Source organism: Eptesicus fuscus, chromosome 20 (assembly GCF_027574615.1).
Source record: "Eptesicus fuscus isolate TK198812 chromosome 20, DD_ASM_mEF_20220401, whole genome shotgun sequence".
NCBI classification, from domain to species: Eukaryota; Metazoa; Chordata; class Mammalia; order Chiroptera; family Vespertilionidae; genus Eptesicus; species Eptesicus fuscus.
In genome coordinates this window covers 20,134,318-20,158,010 of record NC_072492.1, presented here as the reverse complement: position 1 = coordinate 20,158,010, position 23,693 = coordinate 20,134,318, and the positions used below count along the sequence as shown (strand labels likewise).

The 23,693-nt window shown below is 39.5% G+C and overlaps 1 protein-coding gene across 5 annotated transcripts; it reads left to right on the top strand.

The window, feature by feature from the left end:
• The first annotated feature begins 4,611 nt into the window (after positions 1–4,611).
• WSB1 (WD repeat and SOCS box containing 1) lies at positions 4,612–22,222 on the top strand. 5 transcript variants are annotated; one of them, XR_008554725.1, is made up of 9 exons: positions 4,612–4,920; positions 10,310–10,478; positions 12,226–12,494; positions 13,638–13,769; positions 15,409–15,509; positions 17,739–17,911; positions 18,678–18,791; positions 19,725–19,852; positions 20,235–20,459. XR_008554725.1 is itself a non-coding variant. In XM_008147787.3 (9 exons), the coding sequence occupies exons 1-9, from the start codon at positions 4,881–4,883 to the stop codon at positions 21,216–21,218; spliced, it is 1,266 nt and encodes a 421-aa protein (XP_008146009.1). In that variant the 5' UTR covers positions 4,612–4,880; the 3' UTR covers positions 21,219–22,222. The 5 variants fall into 5 exon arrangements, 4 of the variants coding, with proteins under 4 accessions (XP_008146009.1, XP_054565144.1, XP_008146012.1 ...); XM_008147787.3 differs by lacking the exons at positions 19,725–19,852; positions 20,235–20,459 and adding exons at positions 20,499–20,606; positions 21,059–22,222; XM_054709169.1 differs by lacking the exons at positions 10,310–10,478; positions 12,226–12,494; positions 19,725–19,852; positions 20,235–20,459 and adding exons at positions 20,499–20,606; positions 21,059–22,222.
• Positions 22,223–23,693: the final 1,471 nt, after the last annotated feature.

Sequence of the window (23,693 nt, the reverse complement as noted above, 5' to 3'; positions counted from 1 at the left end):
GTATCAGACCCTGTTCTAAATGCTTTTTTATATCAACTCAATCTTTAAAACTATGAAGTAGGTATTATTACTATCTCCATTTTATAGATGAGAAGACAAGCATAGGGAGCTAAATAATTTGCTCAAAGACGTACAGCTAGTACATTTTTAAAAGACTAGAAGAAAACACACCAAGGTGGTTTTTCTCAAGGCATGAGGTTATAAAGGATTGTTAAGAGAGATGTCATAATAAGATCTTGAACAGCTGAGTTGGAAAGGAGAGGACAGATTTCAGAGCAGTTTAAGAGAAAATACTGTCAGAGCTTGTGGATTGATTGATTCCACCTGGGGTAGAGAGAGAGGGAGAGGGGTCTTAATACTTCAGCCTCTGGCTCGGGGTCTGACTGAGTGAATATAATCACTGAAGTAGGGAATACGGAAAATTGGAGCAGCTTTGAGAGAGAAGATGATGTGCTCAGTCTTGACATGTTGAGCTTTATTGTTAACTAGAGGCCCGATGCATGAAATTCATGCAACAGGCTTGGCCCTTGCGGACCGGGCTGTGCCCACGCTTTGTCCGGAAGGTCGTCCGGACGGTTGTTCTGCTGTTCGGTTTATTTAGCATATTAGCTCTTTATTATATAGGATTATTTAAATATGCAAATTTTAAACTCAAGAAAGAAGTCAGGAGAGGAACCAAGATGGCGGCATAGTTAAACAACTAATCTGCTGCCTCACACAACAATTTCAAAAATACAACTAAAAGACAAAACATCTACCACCCAGAACCACGGGAAAGCTGGCTGAGTGGAAGATTTACAGCTAAGAAGAGAAAGGAGCACAAACGCTGAAAAGCTGAGGTATGGAGGCATGCGAATCGGGCCGGCGGCGGGCGGCTGGGTGCGCGGCTTTTCTTCAACCCGCAGGGAGACAAGCTCCCGATCACTCTGAAATCCAGTTTCTGGGGACACTCGGGGGACCCAGACACCTACGGGGAGAAGCTGGACTCTCGGCCATCGGGTCGGAAAGTGAGAGTGACTTTTTTGCAGAGGTGCGCCCAGCAATCATTGTTTACTGCGCTGGAGCGCGGGGCGCAGGGACTTGGAAACAGGAAAGACAGAGAGGGCTGACGGCAGCCATCGCCGTTGGCCACGCCCCAGCCTAGTGACGCCCTGAGACCCCGCCCAGCCCTGAGGCCCCGCCCCGCACATTCTACAAACCCGCCCAGGCTCCACACAGCGGCTTTTGCATATAAATGGCCTGTTCTGTAACAGCTCAACCAAATTAACTGTAGCTCTAGTCAGACTGCTCCAAATCCGCCCAAGCAAAAGAGGAGAAAACTAGCCCTTGCTGTAGCTCCTGCTGGGGGACACACAGTACACAAGGGTACACCAAGAGTGTCCACCTCAAGTAACTGGGAGGCTGACCCGTTGAACCAATAGGACACCTAGTACACAAAGCTACCCTACCAACTCAGGGAAGCAGCGAAAATGAGAAGGCAAGGAAACAGATCCCAAACCAAAGAAATGGAGGAGAACAAGCGACTGGACATAGAGTTCAAAACCACGGTTATAAGGTTTTTCAAGAATTTCATGGAAAAGGCCGATAAATTCCATGAGGACCAACTAGAAATTAAACATACACTGACTGAGATAAAAAATATTATACAGAGACCCAAAAGCAGACTAGAGGATTGCAAGAATCAACTCAAAGATTTGGAATACAAAGAGGCCAAGGACACTCCTCCAGAGAAGCATGAAGAGAAGAGAATTCAGAAAGTTGAAGATAGTGTAAGAAGCCTCTGGGACAACTTCAAGCGAACCAACATCAGAATTATGGGGGTACCAGAAGAAGAGAGAGAGCAAGATGCTGAAAACCTATTTGAAGAAATAATGAACGAAAACTTCCCCCACCTGATGAAAGAAATAGACTTACAAGTCCAGGAAGTGCACAGAACCCCAAACAAAAGGAATCCAAAGAGGACCACACCAAGACACATCATAATTAAAATGCCAAGAGCAAAAGACAAAGAGAGAATCTTACAAGCAGCAAGAGAAAAACAGTTAGTTACCTACAAGGGAGCTCCCATACGATTATCAGCTAATTTCTCAACAGAAACCATGCAGGCCAGACGGGAGTGGCAAGAAATATTCAAAGTGATGAATAGCAGGAACCTACAACCAAGACTACTCTACCCAGCAAAGTTATCATTCAGAATAGAAGGGCAGATAAAGAGCTTCACAGATAAGAAAAAGCTAAAGGAGTTCATCACCACCAAACCAGCATTATATGAAATGCTGAAAGGTATTCTTTAAAAGAGGAAAAAGAAGAAGAAAGATAAAAATTATGAACAACAAATACATATCTATCAACAAGTGAATCTAAAAGTCAAGTGAATTAAAAATCTGAGGAACAGAATAAACTGGTGAACTTAATAGAATCAGAGGCCTAGAATGGGAGTGGATTGATAATTCTCAGGGGGAAAGGGGTGTCTGTGTGGGGAGTATGGGAAGAGACTGGACAAAAATCATACACCTATGGAAAAGGACCGTGGGGGGGAGGGGGGGAAATAAGGGCAGAGGGGGGTGGGAACTGGGTGGTGGGGAGATATGTGGGGAAAAAGGAGAAACAATTGTAATCTGAACAATAAAGATTCATTAAAATAAAAAAAAAAGTTTAAGTAAAAAAAAAAAAAAAAAAAAAAGAAAGAAGTCAGGTCTGGACTTGAGAGTCTTCACACAGAGCTGTTAGTTAAACCTAACAGAGAGGTTAAGGAAGCAGGGGAAAAACTGTGGGCCAAGGATAAAACTCTGGAGAACTTTATGTGATTTACAAGGAATATGATGGCTATTCAGATTGAACATTAAAATAGATATGAAATGCAAGGCATATGTTTGCTTTTCCAGCTAGGTTTCATTTATGAGAGATAAGGTAGCATGGGAGTAGCTAGGGCAGGGCAGTCAAGAGAAATTTGGGTGCAAATCTAACACTTTGCCACTTAATAGCTTTGTCACTGCTGTCAAGTTACTAAGTGTCTGTAAAATGTGAATGATTAATACACTACTCATACCATTGTGGGTATTACATGGGTTAATCCACAAAAGCACGTCTATGGCATGGTGCCTAGCATGTAGCGTGAACACAATAAATATTCAATGTTATCACTAATGGGTACACAAATCATAAAATTATTTTTCATTCCACTATCATGCTTTGTCAGTTGAGAAAATGGTCAGGAAGTCTGCTGGTTAGCAGAAATAAATAAACTACAGTGGAATGCAATAATTGTATGAAAGCCACCAAAATAATTCACAGACACTCAAGAACTGGTATTTTTCCATGAATTTGTATGGTATAGTACAAGTAAACGGAGGTAACTGCAGATGGTTAAAAGAATTAGAAATGCTGGTTTATGAGCTACAAGCCTATTTAAATTTTTCTTTTGTTCTCTAAATATTTAACAACTAGCCCCACTGTCTGGCAGTAAGTAGTTAAGAAATGTTAACTGGATGTAACAAAGTGTTTTAATAAAAATAGGAGATAGTGTTTTTATGTCTGCTATTAAACAGTTCACTACTGGAAGAATTATCACTCATGCAATGAAAAAGTAGACACCGAACGCGTCATTTGAAATCTCTCAAGAGTTTGGTTGTGCAACTCTTTGCCCATCCGTACCTGCCGCATTTTTGAAATTCCCAGCCTTCCATAGGTTTCCTTTTGGAAAGAAGTTTAGAGTCCTCGGAAGGGCTCATTATGATGCAAATATGTCCTCTGTAAATGGGAACCAACTTGGCTTCCGGCAGACACTGACACATTTATCAGCCCCGCAGTGTGAGTAGCTAACTCCCGATGGGCTAGACCTCGGGTGCAGGAAGGCCGCTTCTGAGCTGACAGGTGGGGTCAGCCTGGGCCAAAGGCCCGAGCGCCGCGCATCAGCAGCCTGGCTGCAGCCGGGGGCAGTTCCCGCTGCGGGGCGCCGCCTGGACACAGGCGGTCCGGGGCGGTCCGGTGGTGAGGCGGGATGCCATCACGCCCGGGCCTCCCTGTTTTTCACGACCCTTCACCTCGATTCTCCCTAGAACCCGCTGGCTCTCGTCAGAACGACCGCGGCCTGACGAGTGGGGCATAGCGATGCTCACTCTTTTTCTTCTTTCAGTGCAACCTCCAGTTCCCCATCACATTGGGGGCTGGGGACGTGGCCAAATCGGGTTAAAATCTGAAATGTCTCTTTTGTTCTTTCCAGTTCATCTAGTTTTAAATCCCACACAATCTTGAAGCTGTGGGCTCATTGGTATTACACAATTCTCGGTCTGCCTTTTCAAAGGCATTGCAACTTCTAAAGGCCGTGCTAGGGGTCCCGGCGGGGAAAACCAGACCCAGTTAAACGCCTAGTCAGCTCCGACGCAAGAGTTCCGGCCTCAGCTTCCGCCTTCCCGCGCTTCCTTCTCTCGCGGATCCGCTCCCGCCCGGTTAGGCGCGCGCACCCGGCTGGGGGGCGGGGCGCCAAGCAGAGGCCGTCACGTCCCGAGCGTCGGGGGGCGGGGACTCTGGCTGTGACGTCGCGAGACCCCGCCCCTCACAGCCCTGATATCATCCCCGTCGCCCGCCATTTTGTCTCCAGTGTCTCGTTTGCCGTCGACGGCGTGGAAGGGAGTGTCTGGGCCCGTCAACGTCAGGCAGCGACCAGGGTCCATTGTCTGTGTTTGGTCCCGTAGTTTGGTCCGAGGCCCTCCGGAGCTTCCCCGGGGCAGTCGGCAGAGGCCGCCGCGACCGCCCCCGCCCCTCCCTCCGTCCCCGGGACCGGGAGGGACCCATCCCGCGTCACGCCCCTCAGCGCTCGCCGCTCTCTTCTCAGTCGTTGCGCCCGCATCGCACCCCCGGAATCAGACGGTGCCCCATAGATGGCCAGCTTTCCTCCGAGGGTTAACGAGAAAGAGATCGGTGAGGAATGGGGACGGTGGGCGAGGGGTGCTAGTGAGCGCGCGGGGGGCTCGGGAGAGGCAGGGGCTCGGCGGAGGAGGGTGGAGAGGAAGCCTCCGCGTCGGAGGGGTGAGGGGTGAGCCGGGCCGAGCCCCGGGGCGAGCTGGAAGGAAGCGGTCCCGCGCGCGGGTGGGTGTTGCGAGGGCTAAACGCGATCCTCATTGATGCGGCGCCTACCCTGCGCCTGGCCCCGAAGGAGGCGGCGCGCGGCTCTCAGGGTCGAGGGGGAACGTGGGCGCCGAGTGGCGAGGGCCCCAGTGACTGCGGCCCCGGGGCTGACACCCCCCCCCCCCGGGGACCCCTGTGTCCTCCTCCGAGGTCCGAGCGGGGCCGTTTTCCTGGGGTCCTTCTTGCTTGGCGCCCATCAGCCGCTGCGGCGTGGAGGGAGCGGGCAGGGGGAGCGCTGGGCAAGTCTGGGAGACTCTCTACATTTTTATGATGCGAAAAGGAAACGCGTGTTCTGAGCTGTAGTTAGCGAAAGGCGGGGGTCCTCGTGTACCCGCCACTCTGGAAGGAGAAATGCGACCGAAGCGCCGCCATCAGCCGGGCAAAAGCAGTTCTTTAAAAATGGCCTGGCGTTAAGAGAGGGAGTGGTCCGGGGGAGGACGACTCTGAGTTATCTTTCGGGCGCACAGGAGCAGGGAGGAGCCAGGGGCTGGGTGGAGTGACCGGAGAAAAGCTGTTGTACGGAGGAGCGGTCTCTGGAAAGGCTGTGTGTGCAAGCTGGTCGGCGGCCAGCTCCGCCGCGCGGAAGACGGGGCAGTAGGTGTGGCGGGTTGTGCGTCTAGATCTCAAAGGCTCAGTTAAAAAGCATCTCACTTTTTTTTTGGGGGGGGGGGTTGAGGTACAATGCATTGATAGATTTAGTAAAAATTGCACATGTATACCTGACATCTATGTCAGTTTTATTTTAGAAATTAAAATACATGTAGCAACCCCCCCAACCAAAAAACAAACAAACAAACAAACCCACCCACCATCTCTGAACTTACTATGTTAATATCAAGGTGGCAGCTGAATAAGAGAGCCTTTGCATTTCCTTGTTCTTCAACTAAATGTGTGCCTTTCCTAAACACAGGGAGGGGGTCCCCGTTTGTGGAGAAAGGGAGAAGCTGAAGCACCCAAAACGCCCTCTAGCCTGTTTGTGGGTAAATTTTTTATGTTTAGAAACAGCTTAGAATTCTGGACTTCAGTTTCAAGGGTAAGGGATTGAATGGCAGTTTAGGAAGGGGGCTTTATAATTCTGATTTTAATAACTTTTACATTTTCAGAGAAAACAAATTTCGTATCCCCTTTTTTAAAAAAAATATATTTTATTGATTTTTTACAGAGAGGAAAGGAGAGGGATAGAGAGTTAGAAACTTCGATCAGCTGCCTCCTGCACACTCCATACTGGGGATGTGCCCGCAACCAAGGTACATGCCCTTGACCGGAATCGAACCTGGGACCATTGAGTCCGCAGGCCGACGCTCTATCCACTGAGCCAAACCGGTTAGGGTTCATATCCTATTTTTATGTTAACTGTGCTTTAAGACTGATGTGCTCTGATGTGGAACATAGAACTCAAAAGAAGTTATTCTGAAATCAATAAAAGTATATATTTTTTAAAAAGTTCTTTTTAAAGAACTGAAAAAAAAAGTTCTTATTTTTAGTCCAGTGGTTCCCCCCCCCCCCATTACATAATATCACAGATGAGTGATCTGCCTTTATTTAATTTGTGTTTTCACTTCACCTTGGTGAACCATTTTGAAAACTTTTCAGTCCTCTCTTCTAAGGGATAGAGTGGACCTGCATAAGGTGGAATCATCTACTAAGTAGTCTTTTCAATTAAAAAAAATTTTTTTTTTCATATTTAGATCTCAGTGTTATTTCCTGGATATAAGGTTACTAAGTGCCAATATAAAGGTACTTTGGTCTTTTCTAACTGAACAAATTTTTTAAATCTTTACGGAGGATATTTGAGAGAGAAAGAGAAACATCCATATTGATTAAGTTACCTCCCTGGATTAGTTGCCTCCTGAATGAGCCCTGACCAGGGCCTGGGTGCAAGGGAGGTAGGTATGTGCCCTTGACAGGAATCCAAGCCAAACCTGCAACCGATGTGGGATGGAAACCAGCCAGGGCTTTTTTTTTGAAGCATCATTTGGATACAGAGTTAAACACTAGTATCTTTGTGTAGCTTTGTATCTATCTGTAAGGACCTACTTTCCCCCTTCTTTCTTGGATATTAATTATACCTATTTTGTTTCTCTATTTCTACTGAAGGAGGGGAAACAAGATTCTATGAATAATTAAAGAAATCTATGTCAGGGAGTTACTGCCCTCTTTCACAAGGCACTATCAAAGATCCTTTCTGGTTATGAAATTGCAAGGAGGAATGTGAAGAAGGAGCTAAATTTGGTTCAACAGTGACTCAGATGATGTGTACTACTGTACAGATATTAATAATGTAGAGTTGTATCTTATGGCTGAGCTCCCATGGCAGGCAGCTTTCCCTTATACAAGGTCTAAATCATACATTTCTTAGGATACCAACATTAAACAGTTGCAGGTAATAAAGGTTTAACTTATGACATTTTTTTTCTCAAAGCACTTCATTATAAACCTTGTGCTAGTTTAAAATATTGTACCAGTAAGTATTTAAATGAGTGTTTAAATCCATTTGATTAACTGCAGAGATCATTTGCTCTACCTATTAACAAAGAAACACAAGGTAATTATTAATACATTACTTGTAACAGTATTTGTCAGGTGTGCTTTTTATATTTCTTGAATTTATATTTAAGAATAAATTAGCTTGTTATTTCATGGTCTTTGTTTTATTTGAACCAGTTTTTCAGTTGTTGATTTATTACCACCCTTTATATAAAAGGAAGTTTGTGATTGTGGCCAAGGTAAAAGAAGAAATAAACACGGCCTTGTAATTAAAGATATTTTGGATGCTGAAAGAAAATACAGAATGATCCTAAAATACAGACCAAAAAATGATTATGGACTTGGAGGAATGTAAGGAAACATGGAGAAGCAAGCCCTTTCAAAAAGCCTTTGTATATTTAAAAAGTTATTCTGCAGGCATTTGAGAGTCACTCGTTTGGAAATTGTCTATTAAGAAAGTCACATTATTATTAATGAAGTTAATGTCACTTTATGTTGTATTAATTACAAGTGAGTTGGCAGTAGGTGGTGGGGGCGGGGTGTATTCTTCTGCTTATATGAAGCTACATCTTAAGTATTGTGTTTAGTTCTGAGTGCCACTTTTATGAGAGCCATTACTAACTGGAGTTTATCCAGAAAAGTATGGTGAAGGTGAGGATGGGGAATTGACTTGAAACTACCTAATCTAAGGAAGGGTCAAAAGGACTAGAAATTTTAGCCTGGTGAAAATATTCAGTTGATGATGTCATAGCTGTCTTCAGCATATGAATGTCATGTGAGCAGGATTAGGCTTATTCTGTTAGGTCAGAATCAGGACTGAGTGGGTGGAGTGGCAAGGAGGAAGATTTTGAGTCATCAAAAGGAAAATTTCTGATAATCTCAGCTATACCAAATTAGAATTGGCCTTATTAATATTCATATTTATGAGTATCATAGAAAAATAGGTCTGTTTTGTTCCTTTGCTTTTTAAACCATAGCTTATTTATTAATATATCAAAGAATTGGGCAATGAAATATTTAAATCACTTAAGAATGAGAGCTTATACATGTGCTTTCATATTCATTCAATAGATATTTACTGAGCCCCTGTTGTGACAGGTGCTACACTAGCTGTTCATGGAGCACACATTGAGACTGGAAGTGTCACTGAACATTTTGAGGTTTATATATCTGCCCTTGCAATAGGAGTATAAGTGATTCTTATTTGAATTGCAATACATAGAATATATTGAAATTTAGTTGTTGGAAATAAACTGTAGAGATAACCAGGCAACTGACCACAAAATAGATAATAGGGAAACTAAACTTGACAAAAACTTATAACTGAGAAGGAAGAATAGCAAAATTTGAAAGTAAGACCAACCCAAGATAAAAAACATCCTTTCCCAAAATTGAGGAAGTTCCAGCTGAGTATGTACAGAAGGAGCTTGTTGATCATACATGTTAAACACAGAATAAAAATTCTCTGTGCACTCTGTTAATGTGCCAGTTTTATTACAAAAGCTAAATTTAAGACTTTTAATTAAACAAAAAAAAAATGTATGGGGTTGTCTGTTTTTTTCCTTCAAAAGAAAAAATAATTATTTCATTTTGGGGTCAATTTGTAGCCTATTAGGAAGATGCTGAGGACCGCTGTTGAAGGTTAGGCTTTTAAAACACTGGTTGAGAAGTTGGACTAAATAGTCTAAGTCCCTTCTAGTTTAGAGGGTTTTGTGACCTGGGCCTGAAAAAGATAAGCATTTTCATGATTGACTAGATCATTTTTTGCTGATTTTCTTTCAGTAATGATGTAGTAATGTATTTTATAATGGATTATGGTGTTTTTTTTTTAATTTATTTTATTTTATTTTATTGATTTTCTACAGAGAGGAAGGGAGAGGGATAGAGAGCCAGAAACATTAATGAGAGAGAAACATCGACCAGCTGCCTCCTGCACACCCCCTACCGGGGATGTGCCCACAACCAATGTACATGCCCTTGACAGGAATCGAACCTGGGACCCTTGAGTCCGAAGGCCGATGCTCTATCCACTGAGCCAAACCGGTTTTGGCTGGATTATGGTTTTTGAAAGCTACAGACTTTTTAGAAGATACTTTTCTTACAAAGTAACTTTAGTCTCTTGCATTTTATTTTTTAATATGTTTTAATATCAAAGAGAGGAAGGGAAAGATAGAAACATCAGTGATGAAAGAGAATCATTGATCAGCTGTTTTCTGCATGCCCACTACCAGTGATCGAGCCCACAACCTGGGCATGTGCCCTGACTTGGTTCATGACACTCAACCATTGAGCCACACTGGGCAGTCTCTTGCATTTTAAATGTTAGCAAATTGATGACAACATAGGCAGTGCAAAAGCCAGGACTTCAGTAATCGATAGCTCTGAATGACCTTTACAGTACTGTTACTTGACCAGTTTTTTTTTTTTTTTTTTTAGTTGAAACTTTCTAAAAAGCTCTTGCTTTGGAAAATTTTAGGAAAGTAACTTTGACAAAACTTGAAGATGTTATCATTAACGGGTCTTCACACCAGATATGTCCCCTCAAAGAGTGGAAAGCAAAACTCATATCTTGTCCTCATAGGAAAGGGGAAAAATACTCAATGGAGTTAAGTGAGTCCCAAAGTAATATGGAGGCAGTCTCAAATTCATTGCTGGTTATATATAATTTCCTGTATTTTTTTTTTTTCTTTTTTAGTGAGATCACGTACTATAGGTGAACTTTTGGCTCTAGCAGCTCCTTTTGACAAGAAATGTGGTCGTGAAAATTGGACTGTTGCTTTTGCTCCAGATGGTTCATACTTCGCTTGGTCCCAAGGATATTGTACAGTAAAGCTTGTTCCATGGTCTCAGTGCCTTAAGAACTTGTAAGACTTTTTTTTTTGTACTTTGTGTCTGCTTGTAGAATTTCCTGTTTTCACTACGTGGAGTAAAAAAAAAAAAGATACTAGATTGTTATAAAAATATTTTATCATAAGCTGAATGTACTGGAGAATTTGTGGGGAGAATTATATCTGGCCTTATCCTATACTAGAGGCCCGGTGCATGAAATTCGTGCATGGGGGAGGGGGTTCCTCAGCCCAGCCTGGCTCCCAACCGCTCGCTGCCTGCCTGATTGCCCCTAACTCTTACTGCCTGTCAGCCTGATCATCCCCTAACCACTCCCCTGCCAGCCTGATTGCCCCCACTTGCCCTCCCCTGCTGGCCTGGTCCCCCCCAACTGCCCTCCCTTGCAGGCCTGGGTCCCCCACAACTTCCCTCCCCTGCCGGCCATCTTTGTGTCCACATGGGGGTTGCCATCTTGTGTGTTGGAGTGATGGTCAATTCGCATATTACCTCTATTATATAGGATACTAGAGGCCCAGTGCATGATTGAATCATGCATGTGTAGGGTCCCCTACACGCTTTCGCTTTCGGTTGCTGGTGTCTGAGCGGACAGGCACCCAGCTCCCACGCTTTCGCTTTCGATCGCTGGTGCGGACAGGCACCCAGCTCCCCCGCTTTTGATGGTCCGCTCGGCGGGAAGTGAGCTCGCTGCCCCAGAGGCCCCTTCTGTGCCGCAGCACAGCCATGGCGCCCATGCTGAGCTCGCACCGCCGCTGGCGATGCAGCTCAGCGTCCCGCCTGCCCATTCAGCCACCCTGGCACCTCCTGGCCAATCGTGGGCACAGCGAAGGTACAGTCAATTTGCATATTTGTCTATTATTAGGTAGGATTTATAAAGGATAATATAATAAAAGGCTAATATGCAAATTGTCCCCTTGACTGGGAGTTTGACCAGGGGGTGAGGCCCGCTGGCCAACTGTCCGAGGCCCCTCCCCCAGCTAGACCCCACCCATGCATGGATTAGTTCACTGGGCCTCTAGTATATTATAGAACACTTTCTCAGGTACTTTTGTGTTTTTAATAAATGTTTCTGTGTATTAATAGGCATATTAATTGTGTAGTGTATATATTGTGTTGTGCCAGGTCAGATGACCTTTGTTATGTGATGCTTTTTAATATTAGATAACAGAGGTGCATAGATCATGTAATTACTTTTTATGTACTTTTATCCTCTGCTTGGGTTTAATTGAGTTTGGATAATTGTTGAAAGTTTTTCTAAAATGTACCATATACTAAATTTAATCTTTCCCTGCTTTTTGTGTGTGGTCTACTTTCATGGTTATACTTATTAGTGTCCTTATTACATATTACTTTAGGTCTAGAAAGTAAGGGGAAACTACTGATTATTATAAGGGTGTTTTTAGGGGAATTTTCTGGTGTCAGCTTCACAATATCTTAGCTTCCTGGTGGTTTTTTTGTGTGTGTGTTTTTGGTTTTTTTGCTTATTTACACTTGCTTTAGGTTAATTAAAGGAGTCCTAACCAATATAGTGATTTTGAAACAAATAAATTACTTTATTGTTGAACTTCCTCTTTTTCCGCTACTGAGGATTTATTTGCTCATGCCCTCATAGCTAATAACTTTTCTCCTTCCCATTTATGGGATTCTATTGTTATTTAGTATCACAATAATAAATTGAGGTTAACAAAGATCATTTCATATCCACAGGAGTCCAGAGTAAATAATAACTAGATTTTAATCTGACTCTATTTCCCTCCTCTCCCCCAGTCTCTTGCATGGCACAAAGAATATCACTAATTCAAGCAGTTTGAGATTGTCAAGACAAAACAGTGATGGTGCTCAGAAAAATAAGCCTCGTGAACATATTATAGACTGTGGTGATATAGTCTGGAGTCTTGCTTTTGGATCTTCAGTTCCAGAAAAACAGAGTCGCTGTGTAAATATAGAATGGCATCGATTCAGATTTGGACAAGATCAGCTACTCCTTGCCACAGGGTTAAGCAATGGGCGTATCAAAATATGGGATGTATATACAGGTATGGATTCAGAGTTTTAAATGCAAGCTTGATTATTTTATGATGGAGGGCGTTGCTAGTAGGCAGTAGAATATATGATTTGAGGTTTTTAACTTAGTGAAAAGCAAGAATTGGTACAATGTGTCTTTATAGTTGGCCTAATGACATCTTCAGCTGTGATTTTAATTTAGGATAATAGAGTTCACACTGCTTGATCACTCTTGAGAATATTACAGCAAGAAGGGCATATCTAAGGAATGTTTTGTTAATTATTATGATTCAAAGAGCAAGGTGATTTCTATTTTCAGTGGTTGATAGCTTACACATTTCAAGGCAAATCTGGTTTTTAACAATCATCTAACTCTTTGGAAAGATTTTTAAAAATGAGTATTAGAATAATATGTACATTAGAACATAGCAAGTGATACAAACATGGAGTGAGGATGTCATTAAATGTATTGGATTCTTGGAAAAAACTTAATAAGCACATAGATTTTCATAGGAAAAAAACACCTCTTAAAATAGTAGATGAACAAAGTACTTTTCCCCACTGAAATTATGTTTGAAAATTTAAGTGGTTGTGGGATAACGTGCATCTTTTGGGGAGTTTGATAATCCACTAGTAATCCAAGGCTAAGGAAAAGAAAAGGAAAATTTATATTTTAAAACCTATACACTTTAAAATTTATATTTTAAAACACTATACAAAGATTTAAAAATGATAATGGAGGTTTTTTTTTAAAATATACTAAATTAACTTGTTCCAGGAGTTTGTGTATGCTTGAGGAATTTGAGTTCCCTTTTAATTTTTTCTAATAAATACAGGCTTTGTGGCTCAGTTGGTTGGGCATACACTGAAAGGTTGCCAAATCGATTCCTGGCCCGGGTTATAGGCTTGATCCCCAGTAGGGGGCTTGTAGGAGGCAGCCAATCGATGTTTCTTTCTCTCTCCCCCTCATCTTTCCTCTCTAAAAATGAATTTTAAAAATCTTAAACACACAATGTAAATAGTGAATCATTAAAGGTAATAGTAAAAACACTAATAAGTCATTTTACACTTGGTAAGCTAAAGATATTCCCAAGTATTTTTTAAATGGTGAGGAACACTATAAAGTAGATAATAGTTGTTAACATTGTCTGATTTTCCCTTTTTATTGCATTTAGGAAAACTCCTCCTTAACTTGGTAGATCATACTGAAGTGGTCAGAGATTTAACTTTTGCTCCAGATGGGAGCTTGATCCTAGTGTCAGCTTCAAGAGACAAAACTCTGAGAGTGTGGGACCTGAAAGATGATGGTATGTCTTTTTTTCCAGGCTATGAAAAAGAATTAGTTTCTTGATATTACTACTGAAAGTTACTGGGTTTATCTGGGGCATTTGACTTTAAAAATGGCATATGATCAGTTTCCTTTTCTCTACTTAGTTCTTTGGCCCTTTTCCTTGTATTGATAAAATAAAACCATAAATGTGACCCAGAATAGGAGCCAGCAGTTACTCTAAGTAAACAATCTAATATTATTTACAAACTAACCACACAGATCTGTATCAACTATTTGAGGATAACATCTAGATCAGTTTTAGGGTTTTATATGAACTGGTCTGTGTTGGTTTATTTCCTTATCTTAGGGAGGGTTATTAACTTCCTTCATTTGCTTAGTGAAAATATAAGTAGACCTTCTAGGATAACAAACAGATGTAACTTAGTGATCTAATAAAATTTAGATTGAAATATGGTTTGTACATCAGAATTTATAACATGTAAATGCTAGTAAGGATATTATTATGTTGAATAGGTTAAGTAAGAAATTATCTTATAAAAGTAAAATTGCCCTTTAATGTAATAAAAGGTATGTTAGTGCAAGTACTCAGATTTTTCTGAAACCTTGATACTTGTGATGCTTAAAGTTTTGGAGAATCTACCTTGTTTGAGAGGACCTTAGAGAGTATATCTTCCCTCTTAGCCTCTAATGAGTTTATAGTTTTAACTAAAACCTTGTATTTAAATAAGATCTGCTAATTCTCTAACAGCCTCAAGCTGAAAGTTGACAGGCTTGCTTAGCTAGCTTAATGTAGAAGGAAGCAAACCCCCAGATTTGGAGACTTGTTCCAGCTGATGGGTAGCAACCATGGCCTAATAAAACAATATGTTACTATTCCCAAACAATGAGGTGCTTTCTCTGCATTTTATCAATTCTCTGATTTCTCAGGTGTTGAAGGGTTAAGGAATCCCAATACTTAAAACAGTTTGGTAATTAAATTTTTTATATTCTTTTACATATCACATAATGCTTGCTTTCTCAACATATCTTCAGTTGTGTGCATATGTCTTAAGAATGTAGACTTAGTCAAATGTAAGCACCAAGAGAGTAGGAATTTTTATTTACAGCTGTAATCTTCACTGCCTGGCATGTAGTAGGTATTCAGTAAATATTTGTAAAATTAAGAGTTAAAATATACTTAGCCATAATTGTGTGTTTAGGGTATAATGTACAGGGAATTTGGAGTAGAATATAGATTATCAAAAAGAAAGAAGGGTGAAAAGGTATTTTGAAGATGTTTATTAAAGCTTAACCTTGTTGTGTTTCAGTTCTTTCATTTGTAGAATAAAGGGATTAGACCAAAAGAAGTCTTTTCTATAAATGAAGAATGAGCAGATTTTTTTTCTTAAAGAGCCAAATAGCAAATGTTAGGCTTGCGGACCAAGCTAACTGCCATAGTTACTCAGTTCTGCCATTGGAGTACAACATAAACAAATTGGCATGATTGTATTCCAATAAAACTTTAGTTACAAAAATGAGTAACTGATGTGTATTGCTAACCCATTGTAGATAAATCAGTCACTGTATAAGTTTGTAATTCTGTGATTCTGCCATTTTCGAATGCTACTCATTTGAAGTGGGTTCTAGGGTTAACACAGGTATTTCTTTTTGTTCAGGAAACATGATGAAAGTATTGAGAGCTCATCAGAACTGGGTGTACAGCTGCGCATTCTCTCCTGACTCTTCCATGCTGTGCTCAGTGGGAGCCAGTAAAGCCGTATGTGTCAAAGTTCTTATACATTTGTTTCGAATTAGATTATAATTGTGCATAATCACTTTTAAATCTAAGTAACATATCAGTCTGTGCTCGGTGTCATGAATATCTTAAATGTTTCATTTTGTGATGGAGTATTTGCATGAGGGAAATTAAATATTATTGATTGTGAAGTAAGAAATTGTATTACTTTTAGTTAGAGATACTATTCATAAAAGAAGGGGTTTGTCAATTTTATTTTTTTTCTAAGATCTAGGAAAGTTTATGTGCTATAGAAGAGATATAGTCCAAATGTTAAGACATTCCCTTGCTAATAATTTTCTTCTCTGTTGTTCTATTTTTTTTGTCCAGTTTGCTGTTTAAAAAGTTTGAGTCCCAGCTGGTCCTGGACATTTAACTGAGAAAAAGTAACTTAAAAATCTAATAAAAATGAAAATAGCACTCATGTATGTTCTAGAGTGAATTATAGGAGAAATTTGGTATGATCTGTCTTATGCTAATATGCATAGCATACCTGTACACCGATTAAGTATAAAGTAACTCTTAAGAGGGTTACGCTTATTGATGAATTCTCTAGTTGTCTACCAGCTCAGTATAGTTAGAGATCTTTTTAGCTTCAGATATTTATTGAAAATGGTTGAAGTCCAAATACATGTGATAATGGGGGTGGGGTGGGAGGCTGGTTAAAATGCATTTTATCTGTCCAAGAACTATGTTACAATGATAGTTGCAAATGTTGGAAGTTTAGAAAAAATATTTAGTTTAGTTCTTTAAAAATCATAAGAACAACAAAGCTAGATGTTGACATTGCTATTTTAGGCTGTGTGTTTTCCATATGCTTCTTGCTTTCCCTGTCACAGGTGGTGGCAGCAATATTGGTGTGATTGAGGTTATGCTGGCACCACTCGCACACAGGCGCACAATGGTGTTAGCTGGGCAGAAAGAGTGGCATCTCTGGCTACCGGGCTGGGGGCGACCTTTACCATAGGATGAAGTAACCTTGCATTCGGCTGCAAGGTGTACTGTACGTACACAGGTGCTGGTCGATGTCCACTTTCTGCTTTTCTTTCTTTCTTTTTTTCTTTTTTAAATAATTTCCCCCCAGTGAAACCCACTGACTCCTCCAAGTAAATTGATCTTCCAGTCTGATGGAATTGGGAGTCTGACATGTGAAACCAATGTAATGTAATGTAATTGGCTTTCAGATGGTTTCTCTGTACTATTTTTTGGAATTCTTTGAGATGGTAGAGATACCTTAAGTCTGATCCAATTAAAAATTTGTGTGTTTTTTTCCCCCTTTGGAAGTAATATATTGTGTCTGTGCAGAAAAAAAATGTAGCCAAAAGGATTGTTTTATCCCAAGAGGAAGAGAAGTTGTCTTACTAGAATTGTTAAATTTCCAAGCTCACATTTAGTATTAACAGAGTGCAGTAAACATTTGAATCCTATTTATAGCTATTCTGCACAGTCTAATTATTGACTTTAGAATATAAAACTATATGTGAACTTTGTACTAAAGTAATTTAAATGTTTTATACTTAAAATGACTAATAATGAATGTGTGGTCAATTTGGGAAAATCAGATTAGCAAATCTTGATTCACAGAAATGTTGTTATTGTATTGTTTTCATAAATTAGCATTTTCATTTTGTAATGTGGTTTAACATCCTTGTTGTTTGCCAAAGAAATTTCATTTGGCTGTGAAAATTCTCCTTGCTTGCAGTATCTGTTTCTCTTCCTAGGCTCACGTTGGTGACCCAAGCCTTTTGTAAACAAGTGATTATCTCAAAGGAGATGCCAATGGAGTAACAATTTGTTAACCTTACATTTTCTGTCTGTATATTTTTTTAAAATTTGGTAGTTTCTGGAAGAAAAAGAAAGGGGTTTGTAATACTTAACCCTATTTATTTCTGTATATTTTAATTAATTAGTTTTTGGAATAAATGGATTTCAGTATAACTGGTTAAATTACATTGCCTTTTTTACGTTTAGGCTTATTTTTTAATTAACATTTAACAGAAACATTTGAAATAGAATTTGCATGTCTACTTTAATTAACTTAAAGACTGATTTTTATCTGACTATGACACTGAGCATATTCTTTTAATTATCCATAATTTATAATCTTTAATTTAATATAATCTAAATTAAATTTAGCAGTTTTAGTTTAAGATGTGCCATTTTGTCCTCTGTGTGTCGAATGAAGCTATAACATTTGCCTTTTTATTGCAGGTTTTCCTTTGGGATATGGATAAATATACAATGATACGGAAACTAGAAGGACATCACCATGATGTTGTAGCTTGTGACTTTTCTCCTGATGGAGCATTACTGGCTACTGCATCTTATGATACTCGAGTATATGTCTGGGATCCACATACTGGAGACATTCTGATGGAATTTGGGTGGGTACACCATGAATTACTTTAGTCTGTAATTCATCTCTGGCTATTAGTATAACTTTTAAAAAATTATAAATGATTAGAATTACATATGAAATTGTAGTCTATTGGAATTTAAAATTTTGTTATTTATTTAAGCCCTTGAATAATGCAAACCTTTAAATATAAATTCTAAAATTAAACTTGGCTCTCTTGATGTAGATCTTATTATTTAACAGTACATGACTCTAAAGAAGCGGTAATTATATTTAGAGTTTCATGTTGGGAAAAATAGTTAAAACTAGAGTTGAACGTAATCTTAGTGCCTTAAACCACATTTTTTTTTTTTAAATTCATCAAGCTTAATATTTTGCTGTCTACAATTACAATTTAATTTTTTTATATATTTTTATTGATTTTTTTACAGAGAGGAAGGGAGAGAGATAGAGAGTTAGAAACATCGATCAGCTGCCTCCTGCACACCCCCTACTGGGGATGTGCCCACAACCAAGGTACATGCCCTTGACCGGAATCGAACCTGGGACCTTTCAGTCTGCAGGCTGACACTCTATCCACTGAGCCAAACCGGTTTCGGCTAAACCACATTCTTAAAAGGAGATTAGTAATTCTTTTCAGGTCCCTTTAATTTGGATATATCAGCTCTTCTTAAGTCTTCTTAGTTATGTTAAGGCTACTTTTAACATTACTCAAAGATAGACGTACTTTGTACCTGGTAGTTTTGTTTCTTGAAATGATTCATTTCCACTGAAAACATGTGTTTTGACCTCAGGCACCTGTTTCCCCCGCCTACTCCAATTTTTGCTGGAGGAGCAAATGACCGATGGGTACGATCTGTATCTTTTAGTCATGATGGACTGCATATTGCAAGCCTTGCTGATGATAAGTAAGTGTGTGAATTACAGCTTGACCTATTTATTATTGCCTTTTAAAGATTTCTTTTTATCTGTCTACTTATAACATTCTTAAGGCTAAAGAAAATAAAAAGCCTTTTTGCAGTTTGGGTTTTAGTGTCTCTTTCTCTAGACAAGATCCTGGGAGATGTTGGTGTGTCTTAAAGAATGTTGACCTGAATAGTATCCGTGTAAACTAAAGATAATGCATACCTTTCCCTGTGTTCCTTTTTGTTGTTGTTTTTATTTATTTTTATGTTTTTTACTAGAGGCCCAATGCACGAAATTCGTGCAAGAGTAGGCCTTCCTTCTCCCATCTGCCGGCACCAGCTTCCCTCTGGCACCCGGGACCCCGGCTTCCCTCACAGCCCCAGCTTTGTCCGGAAGGATGTCTGGTCTAATTAGCATATTATGCTTTTATTATTATAGATTGCTGACAGTATTATAGATGTCTCCCATTTCTCCCCCACTTTGCTCCCTTCCCACCCAGTCCCTCCCCCCTCCTTGTGTTCCTTGTTTGTTAACTAGTTCGGGCAAACTGGGTGGATTTTTAATTAGCTTTTAGCCTAGCAGTGCTATCTTACAAACGTTGAAGTAAAAGAACATTGTCAAAGTGATAAATGGTAAAAAGAGTAATTTATATCCACTGCAATTGAGACTACAAGATGAAATGTCACATGAATGAGATGTTGCTTATTGGTAAGAAGCAGAAACTAGATGTAGCCATTCCATTTTCTCATGCTTTTATCATACAATGTGCATGGTTGTAGCATTAAGAAATTTGGTCCCATTAATTCAGAAAGCAACTCATTATCATCTTTCCAGAATGTTTGCAAATATACAGGGTGAGGGTTTTTTTATTCGCCAGTAATTGTTTTCCTGTTTGCTCAGATAAATTCTGAATGTCAGTTTTCTACTGTTCCTAGACAAACTACCTAGGTGAAAAGACGTTATACATGGTTTTAAATGTAAGAAAAAGGAGAAAGGTTGGGCTGTGAGCATTATGGATCTAAACTGAGAAGGGAAGACAGACATGCATTATAGTTTCTTAAGTGTGAGTTGATCTAAATTACCAGCTGGTATAGACTATACTTTTTAAGAATATATATATATATTTGTATTGATTTCAGAGAGGAAGGGAGAGGGAGATAGAAACATCAACGATGAGAGAGAATCATTGACCGGCTGCCTCCTACACACCCCCCACTGGGGATCAAGCCACAACCCAGGCATATGCCCTTGACCTGAATCGAGCCCGGGACCCTTTAGTCCGTAGGCCAACGCTCCATCCACTGAGCCAAACCAGCTAGGGCTACTTTTTTTTTTTTTTAATCCTCACCTGAGAATGTGTTTATTGATTTCAGGAGGTGGGGGAGAGAAAGATAGATGTGGGAGAGAAACATTGATCGGTTGCCTCCTGTACACACCCCATCCAGGGATCTGAACCTGATCGGGAATTGAACCCACAACCTTTTGGTGCACAGGACGATGCTCCAACCAACTGAGCAACCCGGCCAGGGCAAGACTATAAAATTCTTTATAAAGCAAGTTACAGTAATTGCTTGTTGCAGTGATTTGTGTGTGTGAGTGTACTGTTTTGTGACTCAGAACATAGTGGTTATTTCTTTGTCAATTTTAAAAGTTGCTTTTACATTAAATTTCCTACTAGATATTTACTGGACAATGTTTTTCCTTTCCAGAATGGTGAGGTTCTGGAGAATTGATGAGGATTATCCAGTACAAGTTGCACCTTTGAGCAATGGTCTTTGCTGTGCCTTTTCCACTGATGGCAGTGTTTTAGCTGCTGGGTAAATCCATTTTTCTACTTTGTTTTTAACAGACAATTTCAGGTGGTTTTTAATCAAAGCAGCCAGTATTGTCAGTAAATCTTTAATAAGGGCTCTTTATAATATTAGCTTTGTCATAGAGGTGATGATGATCATAGGTTAGGTCTCCTTAATTAGAGAGATAGAAACATTATTGATGAGAGAGAATCATTGAGCCTCTGCCTCCTGCACACCCCACACTGGGAATTGAGCCCGAAACCAGACATATACCCTGACCAGAAACAACCCATGATTTCCTGGTTCATAGGTCGATGCTCAACCACTAAGCCACACTGGCTGGACCTTAATTAGGTTTTAACGTGAAATTTGTGACTAATACACAGCCTTGGACGATAATTGTTTGAACTGTAGGATGTTGAAATACATGTATTTGGATGACCGAGCTTGTGATTTTTTGTTTTGTTTCTGTTTAGGACACATGATGGAAGTGTGTATTTTTGGGCCACTCCAAGGCAGATCCCTAGCCTTCAACATTTATGTCGCATGTCAATCCGGAGAGTGATGCCTACCCAAGAAGTCCAGAAACTGCTGATTCCTTCCAAGGTGTTGGAGTTTCTTTCCTATCGTATATAGAGGACTCTGTAATAAGAGTAGTAGGGACTGATGGAACACACTTTACACAAACCTCAAGCTTTACTGACTTCAAGTATCTGTTTTTCAAGGTTTAGATTTATTTAATTTGATATGTTCTTGTACTGCATTTTGATTAGTTGAGTTTTTAAAATATTATTTATAGACCACAGTAGAAATATTTCTGAACATATAAAATGTAATTTTTTCTAAAATTTAACTGTGAAAACATACATACATGTACATATTTAGATATAAGCTGCTATGTGTTGAATGGACCTTTCTGCTTTTCTAATCTTTAGTTCCAGCATTTATATATTGTTTCAGTAGAGCCACAACATGTATCTTTGCTGTAAAGTGTAAAGAACTTTTTTTTTTTTGGGGGGGGAACACTGAGTTTAGATGGTAAATATTGACTTAAGAAAGTTGAATTGCCTCATATAAAATGCATTTGGTGGTAGGGGGAAGACAACTGACTTGCAAGTAAAATGAAGTTTTTGTATAGGAAAAGGATTTTGTTTTCCTTAACAATGGCATCTGAGAGATAGAATTTGAATATGACATTATTCAATTAAAAACAGCCAGGATATAACTAGAAAAAGGGTGTCATTCCCGCCGGGCCCCACTCCCCCCAAACTACTGCTGCAGACTTTAATGTTGGAAAGCAGCTTGTTACTTTAACCTTTGTATATAAAGTATTATAAATTGTACTCAGTTTGAAAATCCATCTACTGATTATTTTATTGCTAAATATTTTGCTGTTTGTAGTAAGGTTCAGTTATTTTAAGACCATGGTTTTGTGCTTTTTGTTGTTTTGTTTGTTTTTACATGTATCCTATGTTTCTGTAGGGGATAATATTGGTAACTTACCAAAGAGAAGCAATACAGCATACCTGCTTTTGCCCTCTGTTATTTATCTTACCTGCAGATATTAAGAATGTATGTATCATGTAAAATTCTGATTATATATTTTTGGTGAGTTTTTTTAATTAAAGACAAAAAATAACTATCTTTTGCAAATGTTTCTTAAATATGTTGGAAAGTTTAATACTTTTTGTCTGTCTCCATTTTAAGATTGATGGAGCACCACAAGCAAATTAAGTAAGGTAGTGAAGAAATAGCACAAGTATAGGGCTAGAGTTAATGCTTCATGAATTTACCTTGTAAAAAAAAAAAAAAATTTACCTTGTACATTGATTTCTTCTGGGAGAATTGTTGCAGTAATGCTTTAAAAATAGCTTTTTTGAATGAATCATTCTCTGAAAAGGCCAGAATTGCTTGCTTCCTTTTCTCGTGAAAACCATAGTGCCAAGATGAAAGGGAGATTGAAGAATATGAGTCAAGTAGAAACATGCTTATATCTTCCATCCTTTGGGAAGAAGGTAGTAACAGGATGGTAATACTTTAATGTATGAGTGACCAAAGCAAGGGAAGTAGGGAAGATGTAGTTGGAGTCTTAACATGGGTCAGATTCTGACTACATGGTTTTAAAATGATACTGCTTCTTTCTCTCTTCTAGTCTTTGCCGAAAGCACATCATTTGGAGAACTGGCAAGAGATTATTTCTGTTTAGATTTTATTTCCTAGTTTAGTACCAAATAGGGCTGTGTGTAAACGGAAAAGTGATTTCAGATAACTTAAAGTCCTATAACTTGATCTTAGGTTGGCAAATCTTAAATTTTTTATCCCTGAAATTCCCTGCCTGCTTGTGATTAAGACTAAGTTGGATTCAACTGGTTTTCACTGCCTTCAGGCCAGCAAGACCAAAAAAGGCTGGATGGAGCATTCTTATGGGTTGAGGCATGGGCTTGCGGATACAGAGGACCTGGCTGTCGGCCAGCCAGCATAGGGATAAGAAAATACAAAGTAAAACATTGTCTCACAAGCCAGAAACCATTGAGAATGGATCTAACCTCCAGATTAATCAGAATGAAGGTTTGTGGGTGATGAACATTTTATCCCAAGTAATTCTGATCAGATTCTGGCCTACGACAGTGTTTCAACTACAGAATTTATAGACTTTAAAACCAATATTTATTGTAGAGTTATATATGGGTTTACTCTTATGTTATTTTCAAAATCACAAAGTTAATTGAAGTACACTGATTATTTTTTACATCCTTCCCCCCTCAGAAGTAAGAGCTTTTGGTAGCAAACAAAGTGTAATCAGGAGAAAGGGTCATTGTAACCTTGCCTTATGTTTATACCAAGATGTTTGGGAGGAATGAAGATTAATGGACAATCTCAACCTGCCTTTTGCTTTGTAAAGCTTGCCTTTATAGCTTTGTGTGGTTGTGACTTGGTATTTATAGAGGTTTATTTTAACTGTTGAAGAATCAGGAAGGGGAAAAAAGGTTGAATGAGGCTAGGATTGGGAAAGAAAAAATGATTAGATTTCATTTAAATGAACTCCAGCGTTATTTTCCATATTAGAGACTGCAACTGTGATTATCCTTGTGGTTTCTCTTTTAGAGACAA

Coding starts and splice junctions, on each gene's coding strand:
- WSB1 (XM_008147787.3), top strand. CDS start 4,881: ATGGCCAGCTTTCCTCCGAGGGTTAACGAGAAAGAGATCG. Junction 10,479..12,225: donor TCTCAGTGCCTTAAGAACTT/GTAAGACTTTTT, acceptor CCTCTCCCCCAG/TCTCTTGCATGGCACAAAGA. Junction 15,510..17,738: donor CAGTGGGAGCCAGTAAAGCC/GTATGTGTCAAA, acceptor TTTTTATTGCAG/GTTTTCCTTTGGGATATGGA.